Source organism: Carassius gibelio, chromosome B22 (assembly GCF_023724105.1).
Source record: "Carassius gibelio isolate Cgi1373 ecotype wild population from Czech Republic chromosome B22, carGib1.2-hapl.c, whole genome shotgun sequence".
Lineage (NCBI taxonomy): Eukaryota > Metazoa > Chordata > Actinopteri > Cypriniformes > Cyprinidae > Carassius > Carassius gibelio.
Genome location: NC_068417.1, coordinates 2,379,732 through 2,398,617, shown reverse-complemented (window position 1 = coordinate 2,398,617; position 18,886 = coordinate 2,379,732). Strand labels below are relative to the sequence as shown.

Sequence of the window (18,886 nt, the reverse complement as noted above, 5' to 3'; positions counted from 1 at the left end):
TGCTTTACAAAATGCGGTAGGAAATGGATTTTGTACTTTGACATGCACGTGCATGCTGATTGGCTGTCACATATTTCTGCTGTGTGATTGGCTCTTTGATCAATCCATATAGAATAAAAATGTCCAGAGCTTATCATCGTTATCGACATATATATTATCGCGATTTAATATGATATCGTTTATCGGCTCAGCCCTATGCATACTGTATGACTCCTCTTTGCTCAGTGCAGTCCATTCAAACGCTCAGAGAGCGTGCAGCCAGCTCTCCTAACTCCCCCAAATTATCTATCTAAACCCCACACATAGGCACTAGACTAGTTATCTTAGTTGCAAGACAAACCCTAATGGTCTCGAGCAACCCCAAGCAATCCCCTTTTTTTTCTGTCACATTCGCACCCCCGAGACTCTCTCTTCCTTTATTCACTTCTGCTCCAGATGAGTTCAGTCATCTGGCCCTGGCCTCAAAACCTGAGTAAGATGGACCAAAGCTAACAAAACAATGTCCCCAGGTTTCACTACACTATTTTTGCAGCACTCTTTAAATATTAATTAGCCTATAAGTGATTGGGTTTCAGCACAGTGCAATCTCTTGATAACAAGATGTACAGTATGCAATAAACACAATACCCCACAATACACTCAACAGTTTTTTTTTTTTTTTTTTTTTTTTTTTTAGACTATAGATCGTGTTTATTTGGGCATATTTCCTGACAATGTGAAGAACAGACGGGACAAATAATGGAAGAGTTTCTTTATTTTATCTACTCTTTTTTTCTTTTTCTTTTTTTCTTTTTGCTTTTGCTTTCACTTTTGCAGTGCCCTGCTTTTGGTTGTTGCCCTACCCATGTGATTCTCGTGACTGTATGCATCTAGTCCAATCAGAAATCTACTGACGTAAATGCGTGCAGACGAAGACTGCAGCGCTTACTTCCGTTCGTTTTTACAGTTCTCAGAATTCGAATTGGCTCTCTTCAAATATGAAACTTTTCTCGAGGTTTCCTTTCCCTGTAAGGTAAGTCTTAAAAGTGGTTTTGATGTTTATGAGCGGCCAAACTATCCAAAAAAAAGGCCTTATGAAGTGTCGCAGGAAGTAACTAACTATTTATGACGAAGGTAAAATGGTGTCTACAAGAACCGCATGCGCAGGGTAAGCTTTGCGAAACTGTAGGCTACATAACATAGCAAGCGTAAATAAATTGTAGATTTGTAAAAGTCTACGTTGCATTTCAAGTGTAAGATTTGCAGCCTTGTACTGTTTACTGTATTATGAAACTGCAGCGTCTCTTCTGATATCAACCTGATAAATAAACCTGTTTGTGCCTCGTTTAGAGCTCTTGGTGAGTTGTTGATAAATTATGATTTAAAGAACAAATGAGATGGAGACTCTTAATGTCTAGCATAGACAGGATAACATCAGCATGAATGAAGTTTCAACAAGAGACAAAATGAAAGATAATCTCAGTGTATTTTGATGAAATCCCACACAGAGGTATTTATCATCTAAAATTTTAATTGTGCATATTAACAGCTGTCAACCATGTCAGTACACAAATGAGTGCTCTAAACGTATCTACACAGCACATTTTCTTATTTTGGTTGTGCATGGGCACCTGTGGACCACTTATGTGCACCTCTGCATATAACCTTAACACTTCTGATTGGCCACTGCTTTCAAAAAATAAACAAACTTCTCTGCCATTGGTTACAATTCTCACTCATTATTGACTTTGCTAATAAAAGTACATTGTTACAGTATCAACTGAGGATGCTCTTGCTTTCATTTCAGGGTGCATATATGTAAATTTGACTTTGCGTTGTTTTTTTCAAATGATTTCTGATCAAACATTAATTGACTCACTCTAGTACTGCTGTGGACTGCCCCCTGCTCTGAGTGTATGTGTGTGTGTGTGTGTGTGTGTGTGTGTGTGTGTGTGTGTTCACTACCCATTCATCTGTGTGAGTGCACGCAGGTGAGATAAATTCAGATCACAAATTCCTAGAAGGGTTACTTAAACTTACTTACTTAAACTATCACTCAGTTATGAACAAGTCCCATGCAGTTGAATTATTAGTAATATCATTAAATTCTGCAACTGCTGATTACACTAATTTAATCAGATGCAAAGAAGCACCAAGAAAAGACACAACACAAGTTGTCTTCAGCCACTCTTATTTGAAACCATCTCAGGGCCAGTAGGTGGTCCTTACAGAAACATCATCATGTACTAGTTACTGAAATAAATGCTTTTCAGATGTTAGATAAGTATGTGTTAATTTCCTCTGTGTTTTTAGCCCCAGGCCACTTCTTGAAAATGGCAGAAATGAATAAACGTCTGAGTTTGGTTTTACTGGGAAAAATAGGAGCTGGGAAAAGTGCATCAGGAAACACAATTCTGGGACGACAAGCTTTTAAATCAAAGAAAAGTTTCACTTCTGTCACACAAGACGTAGTTGTTGAATCTGGGACTGTCTGTGGCCGACTGGTCACAGTTTATGACACACCAGGATTATTTAACCCAAAGCGGAGTGATAAAGAAATTCAAGAAATACACGCACGTGTTCTTCAGGAATGTGAGTCAGGTCACTGTGTGTTTCTGCTGGTCATCACAGTTGGCAGATTCACTGAAAAAGAGAGAAAAACTGTGGAGATGATTGAAAACCTCCTGGGAGTTAAACGCTTGAAGGAAACCTGGATTCTCTTTACTGGAAAAGACGAACTGGAGGAAGAAGACACGACAATCGAAAAATTAATCAATGAAACTGAACCACTGAAGAAACTCGTTCAGAAATATGATCAGAGATACCACGCGTTCAACAACGAGATAACTGGAGATGCTACACAAGTTCAAGAGCTGTTAACAAAAATATGTAGATACACAATAGGTGAGTTTTTATAGGAAATATTGCATCAATATTTGGTGGAAAAATTAATCTTTCTGTCCCATTGTCATTTCTGATGCTATCTATTTCGTCAGTGGTAATTCAAGAATTCATTACTAATAATCTGTGAGGAAATATTTACTTTGGGTGAAGGTTTTTTTTTTTTTTATCTAGCCACTTTGCTAAATAAAAAGTGATTAAATGTATGTTCTGCTGCTGGGTTCTGGTTATTTTGATCCGTGATGCTGGATTAAGATCAAGATCATAACATGTTACATATCACATGAGTTACTGTATGATGTGAGGACTGTGGACACTGAATGTCTGATTTGACTCTCTGCAGTGAGGATTGTTCTTCTGGGTTCGAGCGTGTCAGAAAACAGTCTGGTGGGGAACTTCATCTTAGGACGAGCAGCGTTTGACAGTGAAGCTCCTCCAGATGTTGTAGAGAGAGTCGGAGGAAGACTGAAGGACAGACACCTGATGATCATCAACAGTCCTCAGCTCCTCCAGAGGAACATCTCAGATCATCAGATCACACAGACAGTGAGAGAGTGTGTGTGTCTGTCTGATCCAGGACCTCATGTGATCCTTCTGCTCCTCAAACATGAGCCGTGTTCAGCAGAAGATCAGGAGCGTGTGGAGAAGGTGCTGCTCTCTTTCTCTGAGCAGGTTTATCAACACACCATGGTGCTCACAACACAAGAGACCAATGAAACCAGTGACGTCCTACAGAACATCATTCAGAAGTGTGCAAACAGACACTTCAGTCTTCAGAGAAGCAGCTCTCCTGAGGATCTTCTGCAGATGTTTGAGGACATTGTGAAGATGAACGATGGACGACACATGGAGTGTGATGAAGGTTCACTGTATTTCACAATGTATGGTATTGTATGATTAAATTTGATGTTTATATAGATACATTAATGTTTTTATTTTCTTCTGTTTTTAGTTTCAGAGTGTAAAAAGCTGAATCTGGTTGTGTGCGGGAGTGACGGGACATTGAAATCCTTAATATCACATCTGATCCTGCAGCAGACAGACAGAAGATCAGATGTTGAGCTTTGTGTAATAGATCTTCCAGCTCTGATCCGTCTCTCAGAGGAGGAAGTGATGCGTCAGACTCACCGCTGTGTGTCTCTCTGTCATCCTGGAGTTCATGTGTTCATCCTCATCATTCCTGATGCCCCACTTAATAATGAAGACAGAGCAGAAATAGAGGAGATCCAGAGGATCTTCAGCTCAAGAGTCAACAAACACATCATGATCCTCATAAAGCAGGATTCAGAGCATCAGACAGCAGAATTAAATGAAGAAACACAGTCTGTCATTGAGAGATTTGGAGGAAGACATCATTTCATTGGTCCAAACACACAGGTGTCCACATTGATGGAGAAACTGGAGCAGATGGTTGAGGAAAACAGAGGAGAGTTTTTCTCCACAGAGACACTGATGGATGCACAGATGAAAAAACTGCTGAAATTTGAAGAGATGAAGAAGAAAATTCAGTCTCTAGAAACACATTTACTGTCACAAGGTAATGAGCAGAACATCAGTTTGGGCCTTAAACTACAGAGCATGTTTTGAAATTTTATTTATTTTATTAAAGTAGAGTTTGATACTGTATTAAAACTTTATAAATTTGTATTTTAAACAAAATAACCGCAAAATTCAACATTCTAAAGTCTGAAAATTCAAAACTCAAATTAAAAATTACGAAGTCAAAGCTTCAGTGTTCCACACGAAATAAACTACATCAATTATAGAGTGGCATGTAAATCTGGCTTCTTACATAAATACTTACCAAGAAGATAAAAGACCTCTTTTATGTTACAGAATCCAATTTTGTCTGAAAAAAAAATAACTTTAGGCTATAAAACTGATGCTTTTCCTCTGTTACAGGTTCAACAGAGAGAGAAGATGAAGTGAGGATTGTGCTGCTGGGAAAAACTGGAGTCGGGAAGAGTGCAACTGGAAACACCATCTTAGGAAGAGAAGCGTTTACAGCAGAAACATCTCAAGAATCTGTTACTAAAGAGTGTCAGAGAGAGACATCTCAAATCAACGGCAGACATATTACTGTGATCGACACTCCAGGACTGTTTGATACTGAACTCAGTAATGAAGAAACCCAGAGAGAAATCAGCAACAGCATCTCCATGATCCTGCCTGGACCACATGTGTTCATCATCGTGCTCAGTTTAGGACAACGATTCACTAAAGAAGAAGCAACAGCTGTGGAGATCCTCCAGGAGACGTTTGGAGAGAAATCGTTAATGTTCACCATGGTGCTCTTCACCAGAGGAGATGATTTGGAGAACAAAACCATTGATCAGTGTTTGGGAAAACCTGGATCTGCTCTGAATCAGCTGATTGAAGCGTGTGGAAACAGATATCATGTGTTCAATAATAAAGAGACTAGAGACCAAACACAGGTGACTGATCTACTGCAGAAGATAGACAACATGGTGAAAGAGAACGGAGGGAGTTACTACTCATGTAAGATGTTCAGAGAGATGGAGAGAGAAATACAAGACAAACAGAAGAAGATACTGATGGAGAAAGTGGAGCAAGTGAACAGAGAAAAAGAAGAACTGATGAAGAAAAATAAAGAAGAGAAAGAGAGGATTAAGATGATGATGGAGGAAGAAAAACAGATTCATGACAAAGAGAGAAAAAGGATAGAAGAAGAATTTAGAGACAGAGAAGAACAATATAAAAGAGACATTAAAGAAAGAGAAGAACAAGAGATAAAGATACGAGAGGAGCTGAAGAGAGAACGAGAGGAATGGGAAAAACAGAAACAACAGGAAAGACAAAGAAGAGAAGAAGAGGAGGAGAAATGGAGAAAGAAAGAACAGGAAATGCAGGATGAATATAATCAGAGACTTAAACAAGAGGAAGAGAGAATGAAGATGATAAAAGTAGAACAACAGAATCAGGACAGAGAGAGAGAGAGAAGAGAAGAGCAACTGAGAAAAGAAATAACAGACCAAGAGAAACATCTGAGAGAGATGAGACAACAACGAGAGACATTTAGACATGAAATAGAGGATGTGAAGAAAGAAAAAGAAAGACAACAGCTCAAATACGACACAGAAATAGAAATACTGATGAACAGAATAGAGATTGACAGGAAGAAAAGAGAAGAAGAATATAAAACACTAATGAAAGAGAGAGAAGAGCTTCAATCTAAAATAGAGGCAGAAGAAAACAAGATGAAGATCCTGATGGAGAAGCTGAACAGAGAAAGAGAAGAACTGATGAAGAAACATGAAGAAGAGAAAGAGAGAATGAAGATAAAGATGGAGGAAGAACGACAGAATCATGACACAGAGAGAAAGAGAAGAGAAGAAGAGTTTAATGAGAGAGAGCAGAGATATAAAAGAGAAATGAAGGAACAGGAGGAGCAGATGAGAGATGAGATGAAAAGTGTAAAAGAGGAGTGTAAGAATGAAAGAAAGGAAATGAGAAAAGAAATAGAGACTGTAAAGAAAGAAAAAGAAAATCTTCAGATCAGATACGACACAGAAACAGACAGAATGATGAACAGAATAGAGAATGAAAGACAACATCATGAGAAAGAGAGAAAGAGAAGAGATGAAGAGATTAATGAGAGAGAAGAGAGATATAAAACACAAATAAAGGAGAAAGAGAGAGAGATGAAAGAGGAGATGAAGAGAGAAACAGAAGAATGGGAGAAACAGAAAGAAGAAGAAAAGACGAGAAGAGAAGAAGAGCTTAAAGAAAGAGAGGAACAATATAAAACAGATATGAAGGAGAAAGAGAGAGAGATTAAAGAGGAGATGAAGAGAGAACGGGAGGAATGGGAGAAACAGAAAGAGGAAGAAAAGACGAGAAGAGAAGAAGAGATTAAAGAAAGAGAAGAACGATATAAAACACAAATAAAGGAGAAAGAGATAGAGATGAAAGAAGAGATGAAGAGAGAGAGAGAGGAATGGGAGAAACAGAAAGAAGAAGAGAGACGAAGAGCAAAAGAAGTTGTGAAAAGAAGAGAGAGAGAGAAACAGATTTGTAATGAAGAGATTCAAAGACTGAAGATTGAAATGGAGAGAATAATCAGAGAGAAAGAGAGAATAGAAAGAGGGAGACGAGAAGAAGTAAAGGAATCAGAGAAGAGAATGAAAGAAGAAAGAAAGATGAGAGAAGATGAACAGAAGACTCTTGAAGAACAGCATGAAGAAGAACTGAAGAGAAGACGAGTGGATGTGAGAGAGGAATATGAAAGAGAGGAAGAGGAGAAGAAGATCTGCTCTGAAACTGATCCTTCACTGCAGGTGAGAAACATGAAGAGAACATATTAATGCTCTTTGTTTTAACCCTTTAGACATCTATATTTCACAGTTGGTCAGTAATAAGCTCATTAAATAAAATAACTAATTCTGCAGACAGTAATGTAGAAATTAACTGAACAATACCTTCAGATTGAGCACAAAAGAAGAAGCCTTGATTATTATTATACACACAGATTTGCCGAAGCATTTTCTCTTTATTAAATTTATGGTTATATTCATTTACATTTATTACATGTACAATTATTCATTTAGTATACACTTTTATTCAAAGCGACTTACAGATGAGGACAATGGAAGCAATCAAAAACAACAAAAAGAGCAATGATATATAAGTGCTATAACAAGTCTCAGTTAGCTTAACACAGTACACCTAGCATGGGATTTTAACTAATATAATAAATAAAAAGAAAACAGATAGAATGGAAAAAGAATAGAGCAAGTTAGTTAGAGGTCTTTACACATACACACACACACACTCACAATTGCATAATAAATGAAAAGAAAATAGAATACAAAAAGATTGGAAAGGTAGTTAGATGTTTTTAAGAATAGAATTAGAATAGTGAGTGTTAAAGTTAGAGGGTCAAATAAAGATGGAAGAGATGTGTTTTAAGCCGATTCTTGAAGATGACTAAGGACTCAGCTGCTTGGATTGAGTTGGGAAGGTCATTCCATCATTATATTTAATTATTATATTAAAAATGTATGCATTTAGCAGACGCTTTTTTCCAAAGTGACTTACATTGCATCCAGGCTAACAGTTTTTACCTAACATGTGTTCCCTAGGATCGAACCCACAACCTTTTGCTGCTAACACAGTGCTCTAATACTGAGCCACAGGAACACTATAAAATAATGTTATAATAATATGAAATTCATTATTAAATTATTTTAATATTATTATTTTTTACACAGGGAGAAAACCAGGATGTTGAACCAGCAGAAAAAATCCAGAATCTATTTGACAGACTTCATCTTGAATACAGAAAGCACAATAAACTGAGAGCTGCAGATGTTCTTCAGATAACTGAACATTCATTACAGTCTCATGAGTCTTGTGCTGAAGAAGAGATGATTCAGACTTTCCTACAGAAACTACTGATGATGGACTACAGAGCAAGATACATCAAAACTAAACAGACCAGTGAACAGCAAACAGACAGTGACACATTTGATGATGATATTTTTGATGAAATGTCTTTGTCTAACAAAAGAATGAGTCAGTGTGATCTCATTCACCCGATGGATGTCCAGATGGCTGTGTTTCATTGTGCTGATTCTCTCCTGAAGCAGCTGATGGTCACTAAACTGTCCCAGTGTCAGTTCGCTCTTCCTCTGCTTGTTCCTGATCCAGACACACGACAGATTGAGTTTCCTCTCTGGACATTCAGACAAATCCACAAGAGCTGGAAGATGAGAAACATCAGCAATCAGATCATCAGTCAAACCCAGCCCATCTACAGAGCACAAACTCCAATGGTGTTCTTCTTCAGGTTCGGCTCTGTGTCTTCATCCAAGTCTCATCTGATGAACCGTCTGATCAATGAGAAACACAACACGTTCTTCCACAGAAACTGTCCCGGCAGCAGCAGAACCAGAGTCCTGATGGACGGAGTGGTGGAGATCTCCTGGTTCTGTCCTTCTGGGAAAAACACAGATAAATACAGTGAGTGTGTAGCGTTCTGTAATCTACACGGAGATGCAGGAGAACATGAGAAACAGCTGGAGATCCTCACTCACATGAGCTCAGTCAATGTTGTTCTTCTGCCACGACTCGACAGGAGTGATAGAAGTGCAGCAACAATACAAAACCTGTACAAGGATAGAAAGCCACTCATTTGTCTCTTTACTGAGGATGAATCTTCTGTAACTGAGTCAAAGAAAGGAAAATACAAGATTGGCCTGAAAGACAGAAATCAGTCAGAAGTATCTGAAGAGCTCAGAAGAGCTATAAATGATTGTGTCTCAGAATCATCTCACACTTTCAGACTTGAAGATGTGTCCAAACACTCAGACATCAGAGTAGATGAGGAAGATGATGATGACTGCAGGAGAGGAAGAGCAGCAGCACAACATATGATGAGTTTACTGGAGAAGAAAGATCTGAGAGAAATCAAAGAATCATTTCTGCCTCATCAGGGGAAACTGTGGCATCAGTGGAGTCAGAAGAACAGAGAACTACATCAACCTCGAGGAGATGAAGGAGAAATGGAGATGAAGAAACTCCGTCAACAGCAGCATGAATCTGACATCAGTGAGTTTATGAAGATCTTTATTAGAGAAATGAACTCAGATGATGCCACAAAGATGTTTTTCCTTCAGTGGCTCAGAATCCTCCTGGATGAACATACATCAGCTGATCTTTCTTTTCTTCATCACAAATATAATGAAAAGTTGTCAAGAGTCTTAACACTGAAAGAGTATCATGATAAATCTGAACATCTCAAAGCTGCTCAAACTGAGCTTGAGAGAATATCTGAGGATCTTCAGGCTGCAGTGTTTGGTGTGGAGCACATCATGAGGGAGATGGCTCAGATCTATGAATCATGTTCATTTGTTAATGAGAACAAGAAAGACTTGGAGATTCACTTCTCTTCTCTCCCGAGTCTCGCAGCACAGATGATGATCTCTGGATCTCCACTGGAGCTGATGGATGGAGATGCTGCTCATGTTCCTGTGATCTGGATCTCTGCTGTTCTAGATAAACTCGTCCAGAAACTGGGAGACCAGAGAGTCTTTGTGCTGTCAGTTTTAGGGCTTCGAGGCTCTGGGAAATCCACCATGATGAACGCCATGTTTGGACTTGAGTCTGCCGTCAGTGCTGGAAGATCAACCAGAGGAGCTTTCATGCAGCTGATCAGAGTCTCAGACCAGATGAAAACACAGATGAGGTTTGATTATATCCTGGTTATTGATACTGAGGGTCTTCATGCCCTAGAACTGTCTGGAAGATCAACAAGACATCATGACAATGAGTTCTCCACATTTGTTGTAGGTCTTGGAAATCTGACACTGATCAACATCTTTGGAGAAAACCCATTTGAGATGCAGGAGATTCTTCAGATTGTTGTTCAGGCCTTCATGAGGATGAAGAAGGTCAGACTGAATCCCAGCTGTGTGTTTGTGCATCAGAACGTGTCAGACGTCACAGCTGGAGAGAGAAACATGGAGGGAAGGAGACGACTGCAGGAGACACTGGATGAGATGACAAAACTCGCTGCTAAAGAGGAGGTCTGTGAGGCTGAGTGTTTCAGTGATGTCATTAGATTTGATGTTCAAAAAGATGTGAAGTATTTCTCTCAGCTCTGGGAGGGAAGTCCACCGATGGCTCCAACAAACCCAAACTACTGTGAGAACATCCAAGAACTGAAGAAGACTATTATATCTCATGCAGCAAAATCAGACGGAATTAGGATAACACATCTAAAATATCATATAAAAGATATCTGGGAGGCTTTACTGAAGGAGCATTTTGTCTTCAGCTTCAGAAACTCTCTGGAGATCTCAGTCTACAGGAAACTGGAGACAGAATACAGGAAGTGGTCCTTGAGTCTGCGCTGTGCCATGATGGAGACTGAGAACAAACTACACAACCAAATAGAAAATGAAGCGATTGATGAGATTAATGAAACTGATCTTCATAGAGAACTGAAGAAGACAAGTGAAGAAGTGGAGAAATCAATGTCCGAGTTCTTTGAGAAAGACACAAATGCAGATATACTGATTCAGTGGAAAACATCATTTGAAATCAAAATCAGAGATCTTCAGGAAAACATTGTGAGAGAAACACAGAGAAGATTAAATGAGATTCTTCAGCAGCGAGACCTGAAGAAGAGGATTGATGCTCAGAGAACACATCATGAAAACACTCTCTATGAAAAGAGCAAAGAACTCGCCTTAAAACTCAAAGACAAAACAAATGATGAAGAAACACTGAAGAAAGAGTTTGATGTGTTCTGGGAACAGAGTGTGGAGAAGATCATCATCAGAGACACTCCTGCATTCAGAGACATTGACGTAATGAGAGATGTGAGAGAGATCCTCAGTGACGGCTATGAAAGTGTTCCTGTAGGTCACTGGAGAGAGAACAGGGATATTTTCACTGTTACAAGTTATTCAGATTATGTACAGTTGAAGAAACCCAGTGGATTTGGCAGAAATGCCATCAGATCAGTTAAAGGGATGTTGGGTTATGGTCTGTCTGTAGAGGATGAATCTCAGATCAGATCATTAGTCTCAGATGTTGTTCAGCAGACAGACAGATTGATTCAGTCATTTAACATCTCAAAGATGGGCTACAACACCAGCTACATTCAACAACTCACAGATTACATCAGAGCAAGAGTAACACAACATGAGGAAGAACAAGTGAGATATGTGTTCAAGAATGAATTCTTCAGGGATTTGGTTCTGTCCATCTGTAAGAGAGAAAACAAGATGATCACTGACCAACACAGACGGTTCAGAGAAGACAATGATCCTGTAATATATGTTCAGAAGAAGAGAGAAGAGTACTACAGTATTTTCCAGAAATACTGTCATGGAGCCGCATCAGCTGTTATGTTTGGAGAGATCCTCTGTCAGAAACTGAAAGAGCTGATTGAGCAGAGCGTCTACAAGAAGACTGCCAGAGATATAGCAGGTGAACTGAGATCAAACTGTGAATCAATGAGAGGAAACAGATCAAATCTGGAGAAACACATCCTGAAGAGACTGGCAGAAGAGGAGGACTTTGACAAATACATGAACTACATTCATCATCCCAGAGATCACTATAAGAGTTTCATCAGAGATGAAGTCAGTCGGTACATCACTGATCAGTTCAGTCTCAGTGTTTTACCCAAGATGAAGAGGAACATTAAACTCCTGGAGCAGAAGATCATGAGAGCAGCTCATCAATCTACTGAACGTGTTCAAGAGAACAGAGGAGATGTTGGTTTGTGGATGAAGAGTTTCACACAGCAGCTCTCAGATGAGCTGATCTTCTCTGAGAAACACCTCAGTGGAGTCACACATGATGATGTTGATGATTTCAAACTGCTAGAAGATGTGATCAGACGGGAACTTACTGATATAGTGTCAGACATCAGCAGGAGATTCAACTCAAGGTCATTCAATGAAAAACTGGACCTCAAGTTCAGACCAGATGAGCTTCTGATTAGTCACTTCTGTCAGTGCTGTTGGGTTCAGTGTCCGATCTGTGGAGCTGTCTGCACAAACACCATAGAAAACCATCCTGGAGATCACAGTGTTCCCTTCCACAGAGTGAGAGGAATTACTGGCACTTATTACACTTCTACACAGACTCTCTGTGCTGATATCTGCACAACTTTAGTGATGAGTGATAAAACATTATGTGTGTCAGGTGGATGGTTTCTATATAGAGATTACAGAAGAGCAGGAGGAGTTTATGCGAAGTGGAGCATCACTCCTGATCTCTCTGAACTGCCCTACTGGAAGTGGTTTGTGTGCAGATTCAAGAGAGATCTGGAGAAATACTTCAATAAAACATTTGAGGGAAGTGGGAAGATACCAGAGGATTGGAGAAGATACTCAAAACAAGATGCTATTGAGAGTTTAGATGAATACATGTAATTGAGCGTATGAAGACTGAGACTCTAGTGTCTCTCAGATTCAGACTCATCTACAGATCAAGAAGATCAGATCTCATCAAATACACACCAGGATTCAACACAAGATTCACTCCGACTGATCAAAGATATTAATGACTGATGATATATGAAGAAAATACCAAGTGTCTCAGACCTGTACATCTGAATTATATCCAAATCCAGTGTAAAATACTTCATACAATGGATCTCTGTGAGGACAATACATTTATATTAAAAACCAAACTTGTCCTGGGGCCTTTTACAGTGATGTGAATAGGAATTAAGATTTACTAAGATTTGTGTCACACACATTTATTAATTCAGCTGAAGATCAGTGATGTGCTGTTTGTCAGATGTTCTCTGCAGGATTCAGTCCAGACTCGACTCTGTGCTCAGGTATCTGTGCTAACAAGAGTGCTTAAAGACGGGATACAATATAAAATAAGTGTCTCCAGTGTCACATGATCTGCAGAAATCAGAATAATATGATGATTTACTGCTCAAGAAACATTTCTGATTATTATCAATGTTGAACACAGTTGTGCTGCTCAATATTTCTGTGGAAACTGTGATACATTTTATTTTTCAGGATTCACAGATGAACAGAAAGTTAAAAAGAACAGCATTTATTTAAAACAATAATCTTTTGTAACATTATAAATGTCTTTTGATTGATTTATTGCATCTATGTTGAAAATCTTTCAAACATCACTGTGAAGGTGTGCAGTGTATTTCTTCACTCTCTTCAGACACAAAGGCACTGATAAACCTTCATCTGATTGGACTGAAAATCCCCGTCTTTGTTCAGATTGTTTGTGCAGCTGTGACAGAACTATTTTTACCCTGGTGTTCCTGAAATAGTCAGTATCGTGACTGATGAGAGGGACCTGAAGACATCGGCTCCTTCGTGAGATTTGCCTTCCTTCTGCACAATCACAGCTTTGTTTATCAACTATCCTGACCAGCGTGATGATGATGATGATGATGATGATGATGATTCAGGGGTATTTCAGCTCAGTTAACACATTCTGACAAGTTCCGCAGACTGTCTTTCACAATCAGCACAGAAAACACATCAGTGTTGCTATTGTTATCTATTAAACTATTTCAAAATTATTAAATAACTACTCAATTATTTATAAAGTGTTTGGTTAATTAAAATAAAGCTGACCAAATATAGTAAAAGACAAAATAAAGAGGTTTAAAAATATTTATTTTAACATCTATTTGATTTCAGCCTAGTTTTAATTAAATACAATTGGTTCACGTTTGCTAAAACTGATATTAAAATAAAGCTAAATAAAAATATTAAATATAAATAAATAAATCTCTCTCTCTCTCTCTCTCTCTCTCTCTCTCTCTCTATATATATATATATATATATATATATATATATATGTTATTTAAACCTTTCCATTGCAACTTGTTACAAATAATATCCCACTGTGGTTCAGTAAAGTAATTCTGAGTCTGATTCTGATATTTAAAAGACAGTGTTTCTAATGCTAATGCTAAAGTTTTTTTTTTTTTTTAATCTATTACATCCATGCACCACTTTTATTATGCAATAAGAAGCTACTTATGTCTTTATCTTATTACATGGTTTTATTTTAAAAACTTGTTAAAATAAAATAAGGAGCTTTACACACAACCTTATCAGAGCTAATGATAATGACCTGTTTTGTTATACATTTATGTAGTCTTGATTTGGGTGTGTACAGTGGTTTTACATTTAAAAGTGTTGTAAATCTAGTTCAAGTAAATATTAGCACGCCATAGTCAACTTTTATCAGCTAATTTAAAAACAACAAAAATGTGGCTGTGTAAAAATGCTGTGTAGCTAGTAACTTTGGAAAACTTAATACAAAAAAGTTAATGTCAAGCCCTGTATATATGTATTAAACTCAAAAGACTGTAGTAAAATCAAAAGTGATTATAGTACTAAATAATAATAATAAACTTACTTTACAGCAAACTTTACAAAGCTACCCTTACAATTGTGGTGGTAAATCTACATAAATGTGAAAAAAAAATGATTGTCAATAACTTTTTATTAATTATTAATAAAAGAATAGCCTGTGTATAAGAAGATTACACATCAAGGTGGCGGTACAAGAAAATAAGAACATTTAGAACATTAAAATACAGCATTCAATGACAGAATAAGATGCAGATAATGTGAAATGAGAAGAAGTGAGGTGTTATTATGAGCACAGGGGGGCAGCAGAAGATCAGCAGAAGAGCTGCAGTAGAGCAGTAGTGAGGTGTTATTATGAGCACAGGGGGGCAGCAGAGGATCAGCAGAAGAGCTGCAGTAGAGCAGTAGTGAGGTGTTATTATGAGCACAGGGGGGCAGCAGAGGATCAGCAGAAGAGCTGCAGTAGAGCAGTAGTGAGGTGTTATTATGAGCACAGGGGGGCAGCAGAGGATCAGCAGAAGAGCTGCAGTAGAGCAGTAGTGAGGTGTTATTATGAGCACAGGGGGGCAGCAGAGGATCAGCGGAAGAGCTGCAGTAGTGAGGTGTTATTATGGGCACGGGGGGCAGCAGAGGATCGGCAGAAGAGCTGCAGTAGAGCAGTGGTGAGGTGTTTTTATGAGCACGGGGGGCAGCAGAGGAACAGCAGAAGAGATGCAATAGAGCAGTAGTGAGGTATTATTATGAGCACAGGGGGCAGCAGAGGATCAGCAGAAAAGCTGCAGTAGAGCAGTAGTGAGGTGTTATTATGAGCACGGGGGCACCAGAGGATCAGCAGAAGAGCTGCAGTAGAGCAGTAGTGAGGTGTTATTATGAGCATGGGGGGCAGCAGAGGATCAGCAGAAGAGCTGCAGTAGAACAGTAGTGAGGTGTTATTATGAGCACAGGGGGGCAGCAGAGGACCAGCAGAAGAGCTGCAGGAGAGCAGTAGTGAGGTGTTATTATGAGCATGGAGGCAGCAGAGGATCAGCAGAAGAGCTGCAGTAGAGCAGTAGTGAGGTGTTATTATGAGCATGGAGGCAGCAGAGGATCAGCAGAAGAGCTGCAGTAGAGCAGTAGTGAGGTGTTATTATGAGCACAGGGGGGCAGCAGAGGATCAGCAGAAGAGCTGCAGTAGAGCAGTAGTGAGGTGTTATTATGAGCACAGGGGGGCAGCAGAGGATCAGCAGAAGAGCTGCAGTAGAGCAGTAGTGAGGTGTTATTATGAGCACAGGGGGGCAGCAGAGGATCAGCAGAAGAGCTGCAGTAGAGCAGTAGTGAGGTGTTATTATGAGCACAGGGGGGCAGCAGAGGATCAGCAGAAGAGCTGCAGTAGAGCAGTAGTGAGGTGTTATTATGAGCACAGGGGGGCAGCAGAGGATCAGCGGAAGAGCTGCAGTAGTGAGGTGTTATTATGGGCACGGGGGGCAGCAGAGGATCGGCAGAAGAGCTGCAGTAGAGCAGTGGTGAGGTGTTTTTATGAGCACGGGGGGCAGCAGAGGAACAGCAGAAGAGATGCAATAGAGCAGTAGTGAGGTATTATTATGAGCACAGGGGGCAGCAGAGGATCAGCAGAAAAGCTGCAGTAGAGCAGTAGTGAGGTGTTATTATGAGCACGGGGGCACCAGAGGATCAGCAGAAGAGCTGCAGTAGAGCAGTAGTGAGGTGTTATTATGAGCATGGGGGGCAGCAGAGGATCAGCAGAAGAGCTGCAGTAGAACAGTAGTGAGGTGTTATTATGAGCACAGGGGGGCAGCAGAGGACCAGCAGAAGAGCTGCAGGAGAGCAGTAGTGAGGTGTTATTATGAGCATGGAGGCAGCAGAGGATCAGCAGAAGAGCTGCAGTAGAGCAGTAGTGAGGTGTTATTATGAGCATGGAGGCAGCAGAGGATCAGCAGAAGAGCTGCAGTAGAGCAGTAGGGAGGTGTTATTATGAGCACGGGGGGCAGCAGAGGATCAGCAGAAGAGCTGCAGTAGAGCAGTAGTGAGGTGTTATTATGAGCATGGAGGCAGCAGAGGATCAGCAGAAGAGCTGCAGTAGACCAGTAGTGAGGTGTTATTATGAGCACGGGGCAGCAGAGGATCAGCAGTAGAGCTGCAGTAGAGCAGTAGTGAGGTGTTATTATGAGCACGGGGGGCAGCAGAGGATCAGCAGAAGAGCTGCAGTAGAACAGTGGTGAGGTGTTATTATGAGCACGGAGGCAGCAGATGATCAGCAGAAGAGCTGCAGTAGAGCAGTAGGGAGGTGTTATTATGAGCACGGGGGGCAGCAGAGGATCAGCAGAAGAGCTGCAGTAGAGCAGTAGTGAGGTGTTATTATGAGCATGGAGGCAGCAGAGGATCAGCAGAAGAGCTGCAGTAGACCAGTAGTGAGGTGTTATTATGAGCACGGGGCAGCAGAGGATCAGCAGTAGAGCTGCAGTAGAGCAGTAGTGAGGTGTTATTATGAGCACGGGGGGCAGCAGAGGATCAGCAGTAGAGCTGCAGTAGAGCAGAAGTGAGGTGTTATTATGAGCACGGAGGCAGCAGATGATCAGCAGAAGAGCTGCAGTAGAGCAGTAGGGAGGTGTTATTATGAGCACGGGGGGCAGCAGAGGATCAGCAGAAGAGCTGCAGTAGAGCAGTAGTGAGGTGTTATTATGAGCATGGAGGCAGCAGAGGATCAGCAGAAGAGCTGCAGTAGACCAGTAGTGAGGTGTTATTGTGAGCACGGGGCAGCAGAGGATCAGCAGTAGAGCTGCAGTAGAGCAGTAGTGAGGTGTTATTATGAGCACGGGGGGCAGCAGAGGATCAGCAGAAGAGCTGCAGTAGAACAGTGGTGAGGTGTTATTATGAGCACAGGGGGGCAGCAGAGGATCAGCAGAAGAGCTGCAGTAGAGCAGTAGTGAGGTGTTATTATGAGCACAGGGGGGCAGCAGAGGATCAGCGGAAGAGCTGCAGTAGTGAGGTGTTATTATGGGCACGGGGGGCAGCAGAGGATCGGCAGAAGAGCTGCAGTAGAGCAGTGGTGAGGTGTTTTTATGAGCACGGGGGGCAGCAGAGGAACAGCAGAAGAGATGCAATAGAGCAGTAGTGAGGTGTTATTATGAGCACGGGGGGCAGCAGAGGATCAGCAGAAGAGCTGCAGTAGACCAGTAGTGAGGTGTTATTATGAGCACGGGGCAGCAGAGGATCAGCAGTAGAGCTGCAGTAGAGCAGTAGTGAGGTGTTATTATGAGCACAGGGGGGCAGCAGAGGATCAGCGGAAGAGCTGCAGTAGAACAGTGGTGAGGTGTTATTATGAGCACAGGGGGGCAGCAGAGGATCAGCGGAAGAGCTGCAGTAGTGAGGTGTTATTATGTGCACGGGGGGCAGCAGAGGAACAGCAGAAGAGCTGCAGTAGAGCAGTAGTGAGGTGTTATTATGATCACGGAGGCAGCAGATGATCAGCAGAAGAGCTGCAGTAGACCAGTAGTGTGGTGTTATTATGAGCACGGAGGCAGCAGATGATCAGCAGAAGAGTTGCAGTAGAGCAGTAGTGAGGTGTTATTACGGGTACGGGGGGCAGCAGAGGATCAGCAGAAGAGCTGCAGTAGAGCAGTAGTGAGGTGTTATTATGAGCACGGAGGCAGCAGATGATCAGCAGAAGAGCTGCAGTAGAGCAGTAGTGAGGTGTTATTACGGGTACGGGGGGCAGCAGAGGATCAGCAGAAGAGCTGCAGTAGAGCAGTAGTGAGGTGTTATTATGAGCACGGAGGCAGCAGAGGATCAACAGAAGAGCTGCAGTAGAGCAGTAGTGAGGTGTTATTATGAGCACGGGGCAGCAGAGGATCAGCGGAAGAGCTGCAGTAGACCAGTAGTGAGGTGTTATTATGAGCACGGGGGGCAGCAGAGGATCAGCAGAAGAGCTGCAGTAGAACAGTGGTGAGGTGTTATTATGAGCACAGGGGGGCAGCAGAGGATCAGCGGAAGAGCTGCAGTAGTGAGGTGTTATTATGGGCACGGGGGGCAGCAGAAGAACAGCAGAAGAGATGCAATAGAGCAGTAGTGAGGTATTATTATGAGCACAGGGGGCAGCAGAGGATCAGCAGAAGAGCTGCAGTAGAACAGTAGTGAGGTGTTATTATGAGCACAGGGGGGCAGCA

General features: G+C 41.0%; 2 protein-coding genes across 2 annotated transcripts in view; both read left to right on the top strand.

The window, feature by feature from the left end:
* LOC127987559 (uncharacterized) overlaps positions 1 to 18,886 on the top strand; it is a 1,718,354-nt gene that overhangs the window by 1,329,255 nt on the left and 370,213 nt on the right. The window lies entirely within an intron of this gene.
* LOC127987562 (interferon-induced very large GTPase 1) lies at positions 879 to 14,061 on the top strand. The gene is made up of 6 exons (XM_052589929.1): positions 879 to 1,012; positions 2,293 to 2,883; positions 3,224 to 3,742; positions 3,833 to 4,417; positions 4,783 to 7,178; positions 8,112 to 14,061. The coding sequence occupies exons 2-6, from the start codon at positions 2,313 to 2,315 to the stop codon at positions 12,789 to 12,791; spliced, it is 8,751 nt and encodes a 2,916-aa protein (XP_052445889.1). The 5' UTR covers positions 879 to 1,012; positions 2,293 to 2,312; the 3' UTR covers positions 12,792 to 14,061.

Coding starts and splice junctions, on each gene's coding strand:
- LOC127987562 (XM_052589929.1), top strand. CDS start 2,313: ATGGCAGAAATGAATAAACGTCTGAGTTTGGTTTTACTGGGAAAAATA. Junction 3,743..3,832: donor ACACATGGAGTGTGATGAAG/GTTCACTGTATT, acceptor TTCTGTTTTTAG/TTTCAGAGTGTAAAAAGCTG. Junction 7,179..8,111: donor AAACTGATCCTTCACTGCAG/GTGAGAAACATG, acceptor TTTTTTACACAG/GGAGAAAACCAGGATGTTGA.